Source organism: Pan paniscus, chromosome 15 (genome assembly GCF_029289425.2).
Source record: "Pan paniscus chromosome 15, NHGRI_mPanPan1-v2.0_pri, whole genome shotgun sequence".
Taxonomy (NCBI): Eukaryota; Metazoa; Chordata; class Mammalia; order Primates; family Hominidae; genus Pan; species Pan paniscus.
Window position 1 is genome coordinate 59,606,266 of NC_073264.2, and position 20,364 is coordinate 59,626,629.

Here is a 20,364-nt window from a genome sequence, read left to right on the forward strand (position 1 = left end):
ATAGTTTATCATTTTTATTATCCATTACCAATACTAGAAGAATACCTTCAGATCCTTTCATCATGATGAGTTATATATATTAAATATAGCGTTATATTTGAAAACAACACTTCTGTGCTATATGTTTATGCAGTCAAGAAGAAAAAAAGACATCGTGTACTTCTTTCATTTTAAAATGAAGACTAAGAGTACATTAATTATTAAGCAATGCTATAGAAATTCTAATATGCTTCATGGTTTTAAACTGCATCTTAATTTGCAACCCATAATACAGAATAAAGGGTAATCACCTTATATAAAGACTTTAGAATGAAGAAAAAGTCAAATTTTATATATATATATATATATATATTTTTTTTTTTTTTTTTTTTTTTGAGACGGAGTTTTGCTCATGTCGCACAGGCTGGAGTACAGTGGCGTGATCTCGGCTCCCTGCAACCTCTGCCTCCCAGGTTCAAATGATTCTCCTGCCTCAGCCTCCTAAGTAGCTGGGATTACAGGCGCCCGCCACCACGCCCAGCTAATTTTTGCATTTTTAGTAGAAACGGGGTTTCACCCTGTTGGCCAGGCTGGTCTCGAACTCCTGACCTCGTGATCTGCCCATCTCAGCCTCCCAAAGTGCTGGAATTACAGGCGTGAGCCACCACACCTGGCCCAAATAATATATCTTTAAAATGGTCAGAGGACAGACAGTTCATATCCATAGAAGAAATACAGATCACCCATGTACATATTAAAAGATGAAGATGATCAACCTCATAGATAATAAGAAAAAAGTTATTGAAATTGCATTTTGACTGATCAGATCGGCAAAACTCTAAAAGTTTGATAAATCTGGGGGAAATTGTCATTTTCCTACCTTCTGGTGGTAGTATAATATAGTAAAATCTTGTAGTAGGAAATCTGGCAATATCTATTCAAATTAAAAACATAATTAGTCCTTTAATAGAGCAGTCCCACTTCTGGGAACTTATTCCATAGATATATCCATATATCATACATATGAAATGACTGAAGTCAAGATTATTTGATAACTCTGAGGAAGAGCTCTAGGTAGAAAGGACAAGAGTAGGAGAGAGACTTAATTTTCACTATCCTTTTGTACCTTTTGAATTTTGAACCATTTGAATGATTACCTATTCAACAAATTAATATTAAATTGTTACATTTTTCCTTCTCCAGTACTTTCCATCTCCCTGCTGTCTTCATCTCTCCCTAACTCCCAATTCTTCTTATCCTTCCATTACTTTTTATATACTCAGTTTGTGTGTGTGTGCAAAAAGGCTGATTTTTTGGTATGTTGTCAATCACTTAAAATGCTTCCTTTCTGTTTTATGCCTTTCCTTCATGTCTGTAATTGGGTTTGATCATCAGCTTTATCTATTTAATCTTTCAGTCTTCTTTATTTTTAAAATTTCAGCTTTTATTTAGGTATAGGGGGTACATGTGTGGGATTGTTATATGGATATACTGGACCCAGGTAGTGAGTGTAGTACCCAAAAGTAGTTTTTCAACTCATTCCCCCTTCTTCCCTCCTGCCCCCCCCCGCCATCATAGTCCACAGTGTCTGTTTTTCTCATGTTTATGTCTATGTGTGCTCAATGTTTAGCTCTCACTTATAAGTGAGAACATGTGGTATTTGTTTTTTTCTTCCTCTGTTTGTTTGTTCAGAATTATGGCCTCCAGCTCCGTCCATGTTGCTGCAAATGACATGATTTTTATTCTTTTTTATGGCTGTGTAGTATTCCATGGTTTATGTGTACCACATTTTCTTTATTCAGTCCACCATTGATGGGCACCTAGGTTGACTCCATGTCTTTGCTGTTGTGAATAGTGTGGCAATGAACATATGAGTGCATGTATCTTTTTGGTATAACGATCCTTAGGGTATATACCCAGTAATGGTCTCAAAAGAAGACATACAAGCAGTCAACAAACATATGAAAAAATGCTCATCATCACTAATCATCAGAAAAATGCAAATTAAAACCACAGTGAGATACCATTTCAGTCAGAATGGCTATTATTAAAAAGTAAAAAAAAAGCAGATTGCCATAAATATGTATACTTGCTATGTACCCACAAAAATTAAAAATAAAAATTTTAAAAACAAACAACAACAAAATACAAACCCACAGATGCTAGTGAGGCTGCAGAGAAAACAGAACACTTATACACTGTTGGTAGGAATGTAAATTACTTCTTCTCTATTTTAAAAGAGGGTGCCTTAGAATTCTGTGGGGACCACTTCAGAGGCAGAGTTATTTCAATTGCCTGAGACTTGCTGCAGGCCAATCGTAGACTAACAGGTAGAGGTTCAAGAGGTAGGGTACTTAACCCCGCCATCAATTTAAATTATATATAGTCTATGAATGAGTTCATATTATTTTCAAATTACTTTTATTTGGGTGATTATAAACACAGTTTATCTTGTTTTATTTATTTTAGGCAAGAGTGTGCACCCCACTGGCTACCCCACAGCCTACGCCTCCTCGCTCACCTTCATCACCTACTAAGGACTGTGTTTTGGTAAAGACTCCAGATTCTTCTCCCTGTGATTCGGATCATGATATGGCTTTTCCTGTGAAAGAAATATGTGCTGAAAAAGGTAGAAACTTTATTTCTATAACTCGGTTTTAATTTTAGCAACTATTAAATTTCATGATTTGTATATGTACTTGTTGCTTACTAGGTTTTAGTAAATCATTTTTTCTCACAAGGAAATTTAGGAACTGATTGCGACTTCTTAAAGTCTATAATTGAGGCCAGGCAGGCATGGTGGCTCACGCCTGTAATCCCAGCACTTTGGGAGGCTGAGGCGGGTGAATCACGAGGTCAGGAGTTTGAGACCAGCCTGACCAACATGGTGAAACCCCTCTCTACTAAAAGTACAAAAATTAGCCAGGTGTGTTGGCACGTGCCTGTAATCCCAGCTACTCAGGAGGCTGAGGTAGAAGAATTGCTTGAACCTGGGAGGCAGAGGTTGCAGTGAGCTGAGATCGCACCATTGCACTCCACCCTGGGCAAGGGAGTGAGACTCCGTCTCACAAAAAAAAAAAAGTATACAATTGAATAGATGCTTAGACTACTTTAAGTATATGGTGGTATTAACAATGATGTCTTCTCAAGGTATTTTTTAACACTTTACTAAATTTAGGAATTATCACATTAATGGCTACCACCATTGTCATTATTATTATTAATTATAATTGCCATTATTTGTGTGCTAAAATGGTAAGGGATATCTGAAGCAATGTATCATGCCATCCTATGGAGTTCTTTACTGACTACTATCTTTTTCTGTCCTTTTAAAAAAAAAATCTTTAGGAGATGATATGCCTGCCATCATGCTTGTTAATACTCCAACAGTTACCCCTACTACTACACCTCCTCCAGCGGCGGCAGTTTTTACCCCAACTTTGTCAGATATTTCCATTGATAAATTGAAGGTATCAAGCCCAGAGCTTCCCAAGCCATGGCGTGATGGAGACCTGCCACTGGAAGAAGAGAACCCTAACTCACCTCAAGAAGAACTTCATCCAAGAGCTATGTAAATGAGAACATACTCACTAGTAACTGTACATTTCAACTTATGTTTGACTTATGTGATCCATTGAAAACATAGAAATATTATACAAAGCTTTATAAACCACAGACTACCTTATACTTTGAAAGAAAGAACTTTCATAAATGTTGAGTTTTGAAAAATTATCAAATTATACCTTCACCTTTTTTCTTAAAAGGTTTGAAACAGCTAGAAATAAAGGTATCTATTATATTGTTAATAAAATAGAAAACAATTTCTCCCTATTGTGGATCATTATTTACTATGATCAGTTAACTTTTATATTATTTTATATCTCTCTGTATGGAAGAGCTTTCAAGATGGCCTATGATTAAAGCATGAAAACAACTTTTAAAAATCTTGTTAATTATAGTAGTGCAGATTTAAAAAAATATTTTGCTAAAGGAGACATAGTCTTCGAGTCTGTTTTTTATATCAAAATGAATACAGGCCTTCAGTGACCTAACAAGCTCCAAATATGTCTTTATTTTCTTAGTGTAATGTCTGTGGCTAAGGATGAAGAACCAGAGAGTATGGATTTCCCTGCTCAGCCTCCACCTCCAGAGCCAGTTCCCTTTATGCCATTTCCTGCCGGCACCAAGGCCCCTTCCCCCTCACAGATGCCAGGTTCTGATTCATCAACACTGGAGAGCACATTGAGTGTTACTGTCACTGAAACTGAAACTTTAGATAAACCCATCTCTGAAGGAGAGATTTTATTTAGCTGTGGTCAAAAATTGGCCCCCAAGAGTAAGTTAATTTGTATTAGTTGATTTCACTTGTTAGATTATGGTAATTCCCTAAGTAATACTTTTCTATTTAAAGTGTTTTTACTTAACTTTCAAGATTTAACATGGTATAGTAGAAAGAATAGGGGACTCAATGCAATTTAGTTAACTTTTCTGGGTCTTAACTTCAGAAAGTAAAATCTTCCTCATAATCCCACCCTCCAGAAATAATATCACTATTAATGGTTTGGGGTAGGCCTTTCCAGTCTTTTTTGTCTATGCATATATAGACACATAAATACATACGTATGTGGATGTATGTTTACCTTTAAAAATAGGATCTTACTATGCATATTGTTTTGAAAACTGAATTTTTTTTTTTTTTTTTTTGAGACAGGTTCTCACTGTCATGCAAGCTAGAGTGAGGTGGCATGATCATGGTTCACTGCAGCCTCAACTTCCTGGGCTCAAGTGATACTCCCACCTCAGCCTTCTGAGTAACTGGGACTACAGGCATGTGCCACCACGCCCGGCTAACTTTTATATTTTTTGTAGAGATGAAGTTTCACCATTTTGCCCAGGTTGGTCTCAGACTTCTGAGCTCAAGTGATCCACCCGTCTTGGCCTCCCAAAGGGCTGGGATTGTAGGCCTGAACCGCCTCACCCAGCCTGAAACCTGAATTTTTTTTTTACCAAATAATATATTGTGGATATCTTTTAATATAACTCCATATTTTTCTTATTTTTATTTTATGGCTGTGTAGTCTGTTTAATCCCTTAATAGAGGGCATTTAGATTGTTTTCAATGCTTTCAGTCTATACACAACTCTCTAATTACCATCCTTTCATGTATATATGTCTTTGTGCACTTATCTGGTCTCTTCCTTAGAATACATGCCTAAAAGCTAAATTGCTGAGTCTACTTTAAAGATGCATCACCAACATGCTTTCTAGAGAGGATTTTTTTTTCTTTGCTCTAAGTTCTAGAAAGGATTTTTAGCTCTTAATCAGTTTTAATTATATCAACAGTATATGAGAATACCCGTTTCTCAATTTCATAACTACAATTGATATTTATAGTTTTTAATTTCTAACAAACTGGTAGGTTAAACAAAATTCTCATCTTTGTTATAAATTGTACTTCAAAAAAACTGGTAAGATTGAGTAGTTTGTGAATTACTTGTTTATAAACTTTGCCAGTATTTCCATTGCAGTATAATTTTGAATCTAATATGCTATGGCTTTATGGTCAGATTATTTACTAAGTTTGTGTTTCTTTTTTTTTCTAAACTTTTATATTTTAATTTCTAGTTTTAGAAGATATAGGACTGTACCTGACAAACCTTAATGATAGCTTATCCAGCACTCTGCATGATGCCGTTGAAATGGTAAGTAACGATTGACTCCAACACTGAATTCTGACAGGAAGAATATCTGTATGAATTGGTTGCCATTGATCAGGTTTTTTCTCAATTTTTTGAGTTATAGACACAAAATTTAGTAAAATAACCATGAAATAATTTAGGGTTTCTTGCACATTTCATTATGTAATCTTATAATTGTGAGAATGAAAAAAAGTTATTATTAACCCTCGTGGCTCTAGTAGTAAAAAATATACATTTAATGTAATTAGGTAATGAAATCTAGCTGATTGCAAATTGTTACCTCTGTATGTTGTCTTTACAATATTTAAGCAGGATCTTACCTATTTAAACCAACTCTCTTGTAATACATTTGTTATTTTTCCCTAACCATGATTATAATTCTTTGTGCTAATAAATATTTAAACTTAATGGCTTAAAAAGAAAAATGAGGTCCAGGGATGTTAACCCTTTCTAGTTTTTATCTAGCTCTGTAGAAGCAAAAGTTGATATTTAAAACTATCACATTATATATAAATATATAGAAGTGATAGTAAGAATTTTCTTTTGAAAAAACCGTTAAGGAATAGAAATCTTTACTTTTTATATATTTTTAAACAACCTAAGCAAGGAAAGGTAATTGTACTCAACTATCATCTATGTTTATTCACATCTTTTTAAAGCATTGTTGCTGTTTTTTTAAGTTATTTCACATAGGCCTATGAAGATACTTCATTAAGAAGTTTTTTGATAAGATTTTAATGAAACAATTTTTAAACAGTAATTATTGCAAGTAATTGGTTGAGCTAATTGTGAAGAGAGCATAGCAATCACTTTTATGAAATAATATGGGAAGAAGGCATAAATGAGATATCTTTATTTTCAGAGAAGCATTACTAACATTTGGCCTATTAGTGTACAATTATAGCATTTTTCTCCTCTCTTTGAACTTTTTCAAGTGGCAAAGCATGTTTAAATTTATTTAAAATAAATAGCTAAACCGAACCAAGACTAAATTATAACTTGTTTCTCTTTTTCTACATTTGAAACTAAATTCTAATGTTGATATTTTTACTATGCCTAAATCACATATGCTACAAATTCATAATAAAGTCAAATACAATAGTACAATCTGGAAAAACCCCAAATAACTTGAAATCATGTACCAGTGGGCATTTATCTATACATAGCTAGGGGATAGGGACTTATAATCTGGAGTTAATAAACTTTATTTCATGAAAAATAAATACAAATACTTTCAATGAATTTAAAGTCATGTTAATATCTGTATTTACAAGATAATCTACTTTGTTGGACTCTGAGGCCCACACTGTTCCTCATTGTTGGGATGGGCCTATTTTGAGGCATGAGGAAGCCTATACAGGGTGCTCCAGTGAGGGTCTTCAATACCAATGCCCTCGCCAAGTAAGCCAGATGTCAGCCCAAAGGCAAAGGGACATTGAGGTCTATAGCTGCCATACCATAGTTCTGCAGTTTTTCATTTTTGCTTGTGGTCCAAGTTGCAGTATTACAGTGCTTTGCCCCCATTGCCACACTGTGGCATTACTTTACTGCAGAAATATGAGGAGGAGGCTGTGACCCAAAAACAATGATATCATATAAAACATTTATGATTCATGGTAGCTCAACTGTGTGGGACAGACGGTTTGATTTTTATGTTTTTATAATCTCCAGTTTATGTTGTACCAAATTATACTGTGGTTTATATTTGAGGCAAAGATAGAGGGCTTTTATTATAGACAAATGGAAATGAGAACTAGATGAAAATAAAGAGTTCATCTCCTTTCCAAAAATGCTAATATCATCATTTCATGACTGATAAGTTTTTATTAATCTTAAATTGAGAAAAATGCAATTGTTCGAAATAATTTATTTTTATTAATTGTCTTTATGTTTCTTTTAGGAGGATGATCCTCCTAGTGAAGGGCAAGTGATTAGGATGTCCCATAAAAAATTTCATGCAGATGCAATTCTTTCTTTTGCTAAACAAAACCAGGAGTCAGCAGTTTCCCAGCAAGCAGTCTGTCATTCAGAGGTACTTTTTAACTTTAATGACTTTTTTTTTTTTTTGGTTAGATCTAAATACAGGAAAAAATTAAAATATTCTTACTACTAGTTAAAGCATGCTAGTATTTTGGTTTTTTCAAGGGTCAGTGTTATAGCAACTTTAACTTGGAATCATGGAACTGTAGAGTTTTATAACAGAAAGGAATTTAGACCATCTGTTCCAACCACCTTGTTCTACTGCTAAAAAAGCTGAAGCTTTGTGAGGATTCATTATGCAATTATTTATTAAGTATCCATTATATGCCAGACACAACCTTGGAAAAGATACAAAGATAAGTAAGACATGACCCCTACCTTTAAGCAGCTTACAGTCATGTAAGAAGATAAGGGCTTACACAAGTAATTATTCAACAGTGCAATAACTAATCAAATAGCTGTATTTACAAGTACTATATGAACACACAGGAGAAAAGACTCTGCCTGAAGTTAGATGACACTTCATACACAATATTACATTGATGTCAGTCTTTAAAGATGGAGTAGGACTTTGCAGGCAGCAACGAAAGGGAAGGACATTTCAGAAGCAGAAATACCATTTGTTAAGGGATGACAGCCAAGAAATATTAAAGCATATTTGGAAAGTATTGAAAATCTCTGTGTGGCTAGAACTTTAGATGAAGAATCAGATACATCTGGAGAAGGAGATTGAACCAGATGATCATAAAGAACATTTTATTTAGGCCATGGTAAGGCTTGGGCACTGTGGAGCCCATGAAGGTTTTTGGACAAGGGAGTTGCCTTAGGAAGGAGTATGAAGCCATAAACAAATGAGGGAGACATGGGGGATCTGTCAGAACACCACTGGAGTAGTCCCAGCAAGAGAGAATGAGAACAAAGACAGTTACAGCAGAAATAGAGAGGAGAGAGATTTAAATTTAAGGACATAGGATTGACAGTAATTGGTCATTGGTTGAGAGAGGTAAAGAAGCTTTTTTTTAAGGATAATCTTGAGGTTCCTACCTTAGGAGCTTGGATGGGTGATTATAGAGTTGTTGGCTTAGAAGTGCAGACAGAAGAGTGCCAGATTTTGTGGGGAAAGTAATGAGTTTGATATACACATTATATTTAAGGTGCTTAAGGAAATTCCAGGTAGAAATATACAACATTGTCATTCAGACTGGTTAATGATGGAGCTGGGACTAGGATTCTTGATCTATAGTGCTGTTTCTATCATATCTGGTTGTCTTCGCATGAACAAATGTCAACTGGCTTTAGATGAGCTGGAGATCTGAAGACTATATAGGGCCCAAGGAGATGGTTGGTTTTATTTTCTGTTTTTATTTTTAAAACTTTAAATGATTAGGAAAGGTAGGAGAAGATATAAAATTTAGTAATGGGAAAAAATGAAGGCTTAACATATTCCTTCTGAATTTAAAATAATTAAATTTTCTGCAACTTTAGTTAGCAATAGATCATTTCACTGGAGAAATATTAGTTGTGATATCTGTGTTGCTAAATTCAAAAACATACTCTCATAGCTGCAGAAATTAAGATGATTAGTATCGAAACCAGTAAGCTGAGAGAGAGAAAGGAGGGAGAGGAGAGAGAGAAAGCGCATGTGCGGGTGGAAAGGAGAGAGAAAGAGGGACAGGGAAGGAGGGAGAGAGAATGAGACAAGCAAATGGTACAAAAAGAGGTGGCAAATAGCAGAAGTGTCTGCATAAATTTATAAATTCCACTGACTAATCCTAGTTTTCTTTCTTTTTGGAAATCACTAATATCAATGTATTTATTCGTGCAATTGTATCAGACGTTTTTATCTTTTAGATGCTGGGAAATTTATCTTCATTCTTTTTTTCTCTTTTTTTTTCCTTCCTTTCATTTTTCCCCCCTCTCTCTAGAACTCTTATTTCCAGATATTGACACTTCTATTTCTGTTTTTCTTATCCCTTAAATTTTCTGTCTTTCTTTTCTTCTCCATTCTGGGAGAACTCCCCAATCTGATCTGCTAAGTATTAATTTGTTCTCTGCTATACTGTTTATCCCATTTATTGTGTTTTTCATACTTGACATTCTTGTTTTTTGTTGTTTTTTTTTTTGCTTTGCATTTTAATATCTTTTCTTATCGCCTACTCTGTGTCTGTCTGTCTGATTAATATCATTCACTTTGTTGTCTGGTTTTTTTTTTCTTTTTTAAACTTATTGACTCCTCAGGTATCTGGTTCTTTTGACCTGTGAGTTCTTATTTCACTGATGGGATCAACTATTCTGTCTGAGAATTTGGGTAAGGATAAAACCATGGTCTGTTTCAGAGAGTTAAAGAAGAGGGGAGGAGAGAGCCCTAGGGAGGAGAGCCTTAGGCAGCACAGAACCACCCTTGGTCACTGTCCCTGCTGTTTGCTGTTACTCCACTATATAGCTCTCCTGGTGATTATTGTGTCTTTAAGCCCTTAGGAAGACGTTGCTTTGGGAGGGTTTATAATCCACTAGTCCTGGGGCTTGGAGGGGAAGAAGGTGAAGGAATGATGCCCACGGATGGGCTTCTGGACAGATTTCATCTATAGTTGTCACCATAGCTAGGCCTTCATGTTCCCTGATATTACTCTGGGGCGCCAGCATTTGCAGCTGGGGTTGTTAATAAGAAGACTTTTATGGTTGAGGGGCAAGCAGTAATCTCAAATTAATGGAGGAAGAAACAATGACTTTTCTCCATTCATTCCTCTCACAAAGCCCCTCCACACAGCCTCCTCGCTAGGATGCAGCCCCTTTCTTTCCACGCGTTCCAGTTTGAGTTAACTGTCTGTCTTTCCAGGGGCTTTTCACACCTTTTACTTTAGTTCTCAGAATCTATGGGTTCTTTTTCACCTCTGTAGTTACTCCAGTGTTGATTTTGAGAGCTGGCAGCCTTTGTTACTGTGCTGTCCTGGCTAGACCAGCAATGCAGAAGTTAGAATTCTATCTTCTCCAGATCTTTTTCTAAGCATTAAGCATTTATATATGTATAAAAATATATTTGTGTATATGTATGTGTGTGTGTGTGTGTGTGTATATATATATATGTGTGAATCTTTTTGAGACAGAGTTTCAGTCTGTTGTTCAGGCTGGAGTGCAGTGGCTCAGTCAGCTCACTGCAGCCTCGAACTCTTGGACTCAAGCAATCCTCCCATCTCAGCCCCCAGAGTAGCTGGGACTATAGGCATGCACCATACCTAGCTAATTTTTTATTTTTTGCAGAGACGGGGTCTCACTATGTTGGCTAGGCTGATCTCCAACTTCTGACCGCAAGTGATCCTCCTGCCTCAGCCTTCCAAAGTCCTGGGATTATAGGCATGAGCCACCATTTCTGGCTTAGTGTATAATTTTGAGGTGTGTGTATATATTGTTGTGCAATTTTAAATTTTAAAAAGCAGGTTGCAAGGCTTTTTAAAATTTAACATAAATCCTGAAGATCTACTATATTCTTTTTACCTACTATGTAGTATACCATAGTTTAATTATTCTCCTATTGAAGGATTTTTAGATTGGTTCCAAGTATTCTCTAATCAAACTATACTAGGTATAAAATCCTTTTTTTGTACTCATGAGAAATTATTTTTCTAGATATAGATACTAAGGCATGGAATTGCTGGCTCAAAGATATAAGCATTCATAATTTAAATAGGCACTGAAAAATTGCCCCAGCTGTATGAGATCCCTTTCCCATGTCACACATAATGCTTTTAATCTTAAATTTTTGCCGGTCTGATTAACAGTGACATTTTGCATATTTTCTTGTCTAAAGGGCTATTAATATTTTGCATATTTTCCTGTCTAAAGGGCTATGTAATAAGAACTAGTAATATTGATACATTATAAGTTAAAATATTGCTTTGCTAAGTTGTGGCTTTTCTTTGTGCTTGAAACTTCTTGCTTAGAGGGGCATTTGGTCAGTGAAAGCTCACTGATGGCAAAACTGTAATTTGTACATATATGTAGATGGGCTAGGTATATTACTCTGCATTATAGGCAACCTGACTTAAATTGGCATGAACTTAAGCATTGAGTATAATCCAAAACTCAGAGATACTTATGAGTATGAGACCATTTTGTAAATAGGCAAGATAAGTCTTCAGTAGGGTCATAGAGTATTCTTAAGGTGTTAAATAGTTCAGCAGTTGCAAATATCCTAGAAAACAGATTCACAACAGAGAAGTTACTGTAGACTGTCAGAGTAATATAGGCATTGTGAAATATTTCTCATTAATTTCTGGGGAAAACATAATTGCCGTCATTCTAAACACTGCCCAAGAGTCTCCAAGGGATTTCATATTAATTATGAACAGTATTTTTTAATTTAAAGGATGTTGAGGCAATCAGTATTCCTAAAGAAGAGTCAGGCTAAGGGAATAAGGAGAGATAGAGATGTACATAGGAGAATGAAGGCAAATTGAAGAGAATCTTGAATGTTGAGCTAAGAAGTTTAGATTTTATTTTATAGTCAATGGAATCATCAAAGGCGTTTCAGCAATGATTTCTTCATATAGTCTAGTTAAAAAAAACACTTGTTGGTTGAAATTAAACCCCTTTTAAATGAGAAACATGGGAGCTTTCAGATAATTGGAATTTTGCTTCAGTTCTTAATTAGTAAATTCATTAATTAGAATATCTCAAGTCATAAAATGTACTAGTGATTAGGATATATAATTTTTTAATACAGAAAGAAAATAGGAGTCTTATATTTTTTCATTTGTTCATTTATTTCATAGATTTCATTTAAAACGATTTTTTTTTTTTTTTTTTTGAGACGGAGTTTCGCTCTTGTTGCCCAGGCAGGAATGCAGTGGCGGGATCTCGGCTCACCACAACCTCCACCTCCTGGGTTCAAGCGATTCTTCTGCTTCAGCCTCTCGAGTAGCTGGGGTTACAGGCATGCACTACCATGCCCGCTAATTTTGTATTTTTAGTAGAGATGGGTTTTTGCCATGTTGATCAGGATTGTCTGGAACTCCTGACTTCAGGTGATCCACCCACCTCAGCCTCCCAAAGTGCTGAGATTACAGGTGTGACCCACCATGCCCAGCCAACGATTTTTGTGCTTTTTGTATTTTTTATTTTTCCCAAGGAAAATAACATTATTAAATATGACTAAAGTATTCTTCTATAATCTGTATACTTTTTTTTTTTTTTTTGAGACAGAGTATCACTGTCGCCCAGGCTGGAGTTCAGTGGCTCAGTCTCGGCTCACTGCAGCCTCTGCCTCCTGGTTTCAAGTGATTTTCCTGCCTCAGCCTCCCAGGTAGCTGGGACTACAGACACCCGCCACCACGCCTGGCTAATTTTTGTACTTTTTTTTTTAGTAGAGACGGGGTTTCACCATATTGGCCAGGCTGGTCTCAAACTCCTGACCTTGTGATCTGCCCGCCTTGACCTCCCAAAGTGCTGGGTGGTGCGAGCCACCACTCCAGGCCTCTATACTTTTATAAAAATCTTATTATTGATATATGGGGTAACCTTTATGCTGTTTAAAGTATATTATTCTCCTCATCAATTGTTTATTGTGAAGTTTACACTAACAAACTTTAGGTAATTTTTATTCATGAAGAATGAGAGAAATTTTCTGTTATTCCCATTTTAAGCTGTATGAACAATGTGTAATGCATACCAGCATTTAGTGGTTTTGATTTTTTTTTTTTTTTTTTTTTTGAGACAGAGTCTCGCTCTGTCACCCAGGCTGGAGTGCAGTGGTGCAATCTCAGCTCACTGCAAGCTCCACCTCCCGGGTTCACACCATTCTCCTGCCTCAGCCTCCCGAGTAGCTGGGACTACAGGTGCCTGCCACCATGCCCAGCTAATTTTTTGTATTTTTAGTACAGATGGGGTTTCACCATGTTGGCCAGGATGGTCTTGATCTCCTGACCTTGTGATCCGCCGCCTCGGCCTCCCAAAGTGCTGGTATTACAGGCGTGAGCCACCGTGCCCAGCTGATTTTTTGTGGTTTTTTTGACACAGGGTCTCACTCTGTCACCCACGCTGGAGTACAGTCGTGCAATCTCGCTCACTGCAGCCTCTGCCTCCTGGGTTCAAGCTAGCCTCCTGCCTCAGCCCCCTAAGTAAATGGGACTACAGGTGTGTGCTATGATGCCCAGCTAATTTTTGTATTTTTTGTCGAGACGGGGTTTCGCCATGTTGCCTAGGCTGGTCTTGAACTCCTGAGCTCAAGTGATCCACCTGCCTCAGCCTCCTAAAGTGCTAGGATTATAGACATGAGCCACCGTGCTGGCCCCATTGAGTGTTTAAATTGTAATATAATTTTTCTTATGTATTTTATTGCTATTTAATTGGTGCTTGAAAAACAGTGGTTAATTTCATAAAATATATGAAATTATTATATTGAAAACAAAGCCTATCACGAGGCTTATTAGACTAACTTCTTGAACTTTTCTTGCATGTAATGTATATGTGGCATAGAAGGCAGTTTGTAAAATACCTTCCAAGGAGTCAAAGGGTATTGTTCATGATATTTGGCAAAGATTTCCTGTTTTGACTTGATTTTAATATAATGGTTTTAACAATTGTTTCTACTTTTTAAAGGACTTGGAAAACAGTGTGGGTGAACTTAGTGAAGGACAAAGACCCCAGCTAACAGCGGCAGCAGAGAACATCTTAATGGGACATTCTGTCTATATGCAGCCACCTGTCACTAATACACAGTCTTTGGATCAACAGTGTGATCCTAAACCATTATCTCGGCAATTTGACACAGTTTCAGGTAGACACCAAAATATTTTTTCTTGATGTGTCATAGTAGTATCCCTAATCTGAGTTGAGGAAAGTATACCTATTTTCAGATAGGGGCTTGCAAAATTTCTTTATTAAAAGGGATTTTAATAATTGGAAAGTTTGGTGATAACTTTTTTTATAGTATATATAGCAGTGTTTCCCCAAATGTGATTCGTATATCAGTGTTGGTACATGAACCTTTGGGTGGTATGTGAATTAATTTTGGTAATACACATACATACACTTAAAACTTTTTAACTGTGATACTTTTATTTTATTTCATTCTATTTATTTATTTAGAGACGGAGTCTTGCTCTGTCACCCAGGCTGGAGTGCAGTGACACAATCTCGGCCCACTGCAAGCTCTGCCTCCCGAGTTCACCCCATTCTCCTGCCTCAGCCTCCCGAGCAGCTGGGACTACAGGAGCCCACCACCACGCCTGGCTAATTTTTTGTATTTTTAGTAGAGATGGGGTTTCACCATGTTAGCCAGGATGGTCTCGATCTCCTGACCTCGTGATCCGCCCTCCATGGCCTCCCAAAGTGCTGGAATTACAGGTGTGAGCCACCGTGCCTAGCCTATTTTATTTTATTTTATTTTTTGGAGATGGAGTCTTGCTTTGTCACCCAGGGTGGAATGCAATGGCACAATCTCGGCTCACTGCAACCCCTGCCTCCCGGGTTCAAGCTATTCTCCTGCCTCAGCCTCCCCAGTAGCTGGGATTACAGGCGCCTGCCACCATGCCCAGCTAATTTTTGTATTTTTATTAGAGACAGGGTTTCACTATGTTGGCCAGGCTGGTCTCGAACTCCTGACCTCAGGTGATCTGCCCACCTTGGCCTCCCAAAGTGCTGGGATTACAGGCATGAGCCACCATGCCCAGCCGATGCATTTATTGTAATATGTACTAGAAAAATATAACGAATCCATGAAAATTGACATAACAGATCTTTAGGACAAGGTTAAATTAGATAATACTGTAGACATTTATTCTTTATGCTATATGAATTTCAGTAGCACTCTGCATTCAGGACTATTTTAGAATTTAAATAAACTTTCTGTTGTGACACACTGGAAATAAGGATAGAATAGAGAATACCAATCACTGGCATATATAGTTGACTCTCATCTATGGACCATTGTTATATTCTGTGGTCACCACAAACATATTAACAAGTATTGAACCATTACTCCTAGGGGAAATACAGGATTAGGTTTCTGTGAGCCTCTGGTCATAACATTTTTATGAACTGATCAATACATAATCTGGTTTTATTTATGTTTCTGTTTAAAGAAGTCTTATTTAATATATATTTTGGATTCATTAATATTGAACTCACAGCCATTGAACTATCCAGCAGTATAACTTGTGCCTGAAGGAAGCCTATCTAACATGTATATTTTCTCCATAAGACACAGCGGAGCCTTTTTGTGCTTAGAAACACTAGACAGGCCAGATGCGGTGGCTCACGCCTGTAATCCAGCACTTTGGGAGGCCAAGGTGGGCAGATCACCTGAGGTCAGGAGTTTAAGACCAGCCTGGCCAACATGGTGAAACCTCATCTCTACTAAAAATGCAAAAATTAGCCGGGCATAGTGGCAGATGCCTGTAATCTCAGCTACTTGGGAAGCTGAGGCAGAAGAATTGCTTGAACCCGGGAGGCTCAGAGGGCAGAGGGCAGAGGTTGCAGTGAGCCGAAATCGCGCCACTGCACTCCAGCCTGGGCAGCAAGAGCGAGTCTCTGCCTCAAAAAAAAAAAAAAGAAGAGAAACACTAGACAGTACTTCAGCACTAAGGGGCCATTTTAAACAGTGAAATCACCAAAAAAAAGAGGATGAAATCTGAAAAACAGCTTTACGTATACTGTGAAAAGGTCACTTGTTTACAGTATGAGAGCTGGAATAAGGTGGAATGTATCATTGTTCAGCATCAACTGGAAAAATGCATGTTAGGTAATTTAAGTTTTTCACCACTCTGTACATGTCCACAAATGACCACAAAGGTGCTGCAAGTATTGATTTGGGGGGTTATAAATACGTTTTAGCGAGTAGATAAATTTGCAAATATGTAATTTACAAATAAATGAGGATCTGCTATATTCTTATTATTGATTTTTAAATGCCCATTGTTTCTTTCTCTTAAGTGAAAAGAAACTTCTGGAGGCATGCAGATTTGCCAGAAATCAGAAAAGGAAAAGCCTGAAGTATTTAGTTTCATATTGAGTGAACACCTTGTATCATTCAGAATTGGGAGAAGTCCGAGACTGAATTTCCCATGTGAATAAATGTAAAGATTGGCCTTATTTCTCATTTTGTACACATAATGAGAGTATTAAATGTTTTACATTCTTTGAAATTTGTAGGATTCAGATGGCATGAAATGTGACTTACATTTATGTCCAGCTAAATTTGCAGAATGCAGTTAAACAGAGTTAACACTAGGTGGCTCTCGCAGATCACTTGAACTGCTAGGTACTTAAGAGCTACTAGGTATCTGAGAGCAACTAGGTACTTAGTTGAAATGTTACAGAATAAACTCCCTGAGGAGATAGCCTCTTCAGTCCTTTTTAAATCTCTGGTAACCCTAGCAGATTACCTATAGTACAGTGCATTTTTAATCTTAGGTACATTGTAGGTATTTGTTTAATTGGAAAAAATAAGTAATATGGTATAACATAAGATTGAACACATATGTAAGGCAGTATAGCAGAATAGCTAAGAGTTTAGGCTTTGAGAGTTTCAGAAATGGGTTTGAATTCCAGCTCTGTGTATCTTTGGTCAAATAACTTAATGTTCCTGAACCCAAATTTCTTTATGTGTCAAGTGGGGATAATATTGCTATGTACAAAATTACCCCACATTTAACAGCTGAAGGCAGCAAACATTTATTATTTCACAGAACTCTGAAAGTCACAAATCCGGTAGTGGCTTACCTGGGTGGTTTTCAGGATCTCTCCTGATGTGGCAGTCAAGGTGATGGCTTGGACTGAGGTCATCTGAAGGCTTGACTAGGGTTGAAGGATCCACTTTCCAAGCTCACTCACATGGATTTAGCAAGAGGCTTCACTTCCTCACCATGTTAACCAGTCCATAGGGCCGTGAATGATGTGGTAGCAGACATCTCCCAAGAGAAAGTAAGCAATCAAGATGGAAACCATAATGTCTTTTTTTTTTTCTTTTCTTTTGAGACAGAGTCTCGCTCTGTTGCCCAGGCTGGAGTGCAGTGGTGCGATCTCAGCTCACTGCAACCTCTGCCTCCTGGGTTCAAGTGATTCTCCTACCTCAGCCTCCTGAGTAGCTGGGACTACAGATGCACGCCACCACGCCTGGCTGATTTTTGTATGTTTTTGTAGAGACGGGGTTTTGCCATGTTGGCCAGGCAGGTCTCAAACTTCTGACCTCAAGTGATCCACCCGCCACAGCCTCCCAAAGTGCTGGGATTACACGTGTGAGCCACTGCGCCCAGCTGATAATGTCTTTTATAACCTAATCTCCAAAGTGACATGCCATCACTTCTGTCATATTCCATTGATAACACAGACCAATCATGGAACAACTTAAGAGGTGACTTTTAAAAAGTGGAGATACCAGGAGGGCAGGGATCATTGGGGGCTATCTTGGAGGTAATAGTGTCTATCTCATTACGGTTATTAGGTACATGTATTTGACAATGCATGTAAAGTACTAAGCTCAGTGCTTGGCACATGGTGTTGTTCTCTTTAATAATGCTTGAAGTATGAAAAGTACTATCTTATATGTACTTAATAGAATCAGAAACTATCAACAGTTGACTAAAAGGACTTTGCCTATAGAAAACTAATTTGTTCCTCTTGTTTCAAGATTTTCTCCTGGTGACCACAGACTATAACTGTGGTCCATAGATGAGAATCAACTATATATGCTAGTGATTGGTATTGCTTTTCATCTTGATTTTTAATAACTTTGCTTACAGAGGGTCATCTATTCTTACTTTGCCCCTCCCCACCCCTGCTAATTTTCAGGAAGTGTCCTATTTTCTGTAGTCCTCTATCACTGTCTCCATTACTGAGGCTCTCAGGTTGGGTTGAGTAACTGAAAGTTGCAAAATTGGCTTTGAGGAGTTGTCTTGGGAAACCTAAAATGTAAGCTGTAATTTGAGTGAATTATTTGTGGACCCTGGGATATACTACCAACTACAGCTTTTTATTTACTCAAAAAACCTGTATTGAATACCCACTGTATACCTAGAACTGTGTAAGTACTACATTAAGCACTCAAGATTCAAAGATGATAGATATCTGCTCTCAAGATATTTACTAACTAGTGTGGGAGAAACAAATAACAATTATAATATTGTGTGACTAGTACAACACAGACGGCTGTGGGAGTGCAGAGGAGGAACTTAACTCATTTGTGAGGGCTTAGAAAAGGTTTTCTGCAAGATCCAATGTGAAATTGAATCTTAAGGGAATTAGCCAGATGGTAAATTATGATAAGAATATTCCAGTTTGTTCATTTACTTATTCAGAAGATATTTTTGAGTGCCTGCTATGTGCTGAGCATGTGCTAGGTGCTAGGAATATGAAACTTGGTAAGGCCCTGTTCACAATGATTTTTTTTCTCTAGTAGACATAGTAGATAAGAAAGCAAAAACATGCAATAAATTACTGTAGTTATTGTGAGGAAGCCCGTATAGGATGGAGGTACAGGTCAATTGTAGTTGAAGGGATTCAGGAAAGACTTCATAGATGAGGGAAGTCTTGCTTGAAGTGACTCCTCAAAGATGAATAAATGCTTGCCATGTGGTGAGTGAGGAGGGACCTTTCAGACAGAATATGCAATGAGACAGGGGACAAAGGCAAAAAAAAAAAAAAAGCAAGGGTTAATCGTGGAAATGCAGTGTTTTTGTCAAAGAATTAGAGCTTAAGATGCAGTGAAATTGCAGCAGGGAGCAGAAACCAGGTCATGAAAAGCCCTGGATTATCTATTAAGGAGTACAGTAAGGATCGCTTTGTATACAAAATGGGAAATAATAACAGTCTTACTTTATACTTATTCCCATGAACAATTCAGCCTTAAGTTTCTGTCAGTTCTGAATGTTGTGTGATATTCATCAGTCTGTTAAAGATTATAAGTAAATGAGTGATGTGATCATATTTACCTTTTATTTAGCAAGATCATCTGAGATGCAATGTGATGGATAGATTGGAAGAGTTAAGACTGGAGGCAAGGAGCCTGATTAGACAACCATTAAAGTTGACCTGATGAGACATTATTCAGTAGTGAGGATATATAAAAAGGGAGATTTGAGAGAGAATTAAGGAGATGGACAGGAATTCATTTGAATGTGAGCAGTACAAAAGAAGCAGAAAGTCTAAGAAATCCCTAGGTTTCTGTCTAGAATTATTGGATAGATGGTCATCTCAGTCACTGAGAGAGAGAGTGAATATGGAGGAAGGACAGAATTAGGAGGAAAGAGATGGAATGGGGTTTATACATACTGAATTTGTGATGCCTTTGACTTTCATACAAATGAAAAAAATCCATTAGATATGCCGGACCAAAAACTCTTGCTGGACTGGCAATTTTAGGCAAACTTAGTCTTCTCTAAAAGTCTGCCATGGTTGCTTTCCACTATAACAAAATTCTAGGAAAGTAAAATTAGGGATTTCTAGTTATGATTAATTAAATTAAATTTGACTTGAATGAAATAATATTTTAAATATCCCTCTTTTAAAGGTCTAACTTGCATTATACAGGTAAGACACCCACACTCAATGAGCCTGCTTGTTAGAAGACACAGCAAATTCAGCACTGTTATGATTGCTGTCAGGGAATCCTTTCCTGACCCTTATCACTGGGTTAAATACCTGTCATGTGTACTCTCTATAATTCTCTAATGTCACCTGCCTAATGTTGCTCTTATCACACTGATATTAATCT

General features: G+C 37.1%; 1 protein-coding gene across 13 annotated transcripts in view; it reads left to right on the forward strand.

Annotated features, from left to right (window-relative positions):
• Positions 1–20,364, forward strand: part of KIAA0586 (KIAA0586 ortholog) — a 119,292-nt gene that overhangs the window by 56,919 nt on the left and 42,009 nt on the right. For all 13 annotated transcript variants that reach the window (XM_014347567.4, XM_008957006.5, XM_008957007.5 and 10 more), the window contains exons 22-27: positions 2,449–2,608; positions 3,328–3,550; positions 4,062–4,315; positions 5,605–5,681; positions 7,579–7,710; positions 14,253–14,430. In XM_014347567.4, coding sequence (XP_014203053.2) covers positions 2,449–2,608; positions 3,328–3,550; positions 4,062–4,315; positions 5,605–5,681; positions 7,579–7,710; positions 14,253–14,430 — 1,024 coding nt within the window. The remainder of the gene's footprint in view (positions 1–2,448; positions 2,609–3,327; positions 3,551–4,061; positions 4,316–5,604; positions 5,682–7,578; positions 7,711–14,252; positions 14,431–20,364) is intronic.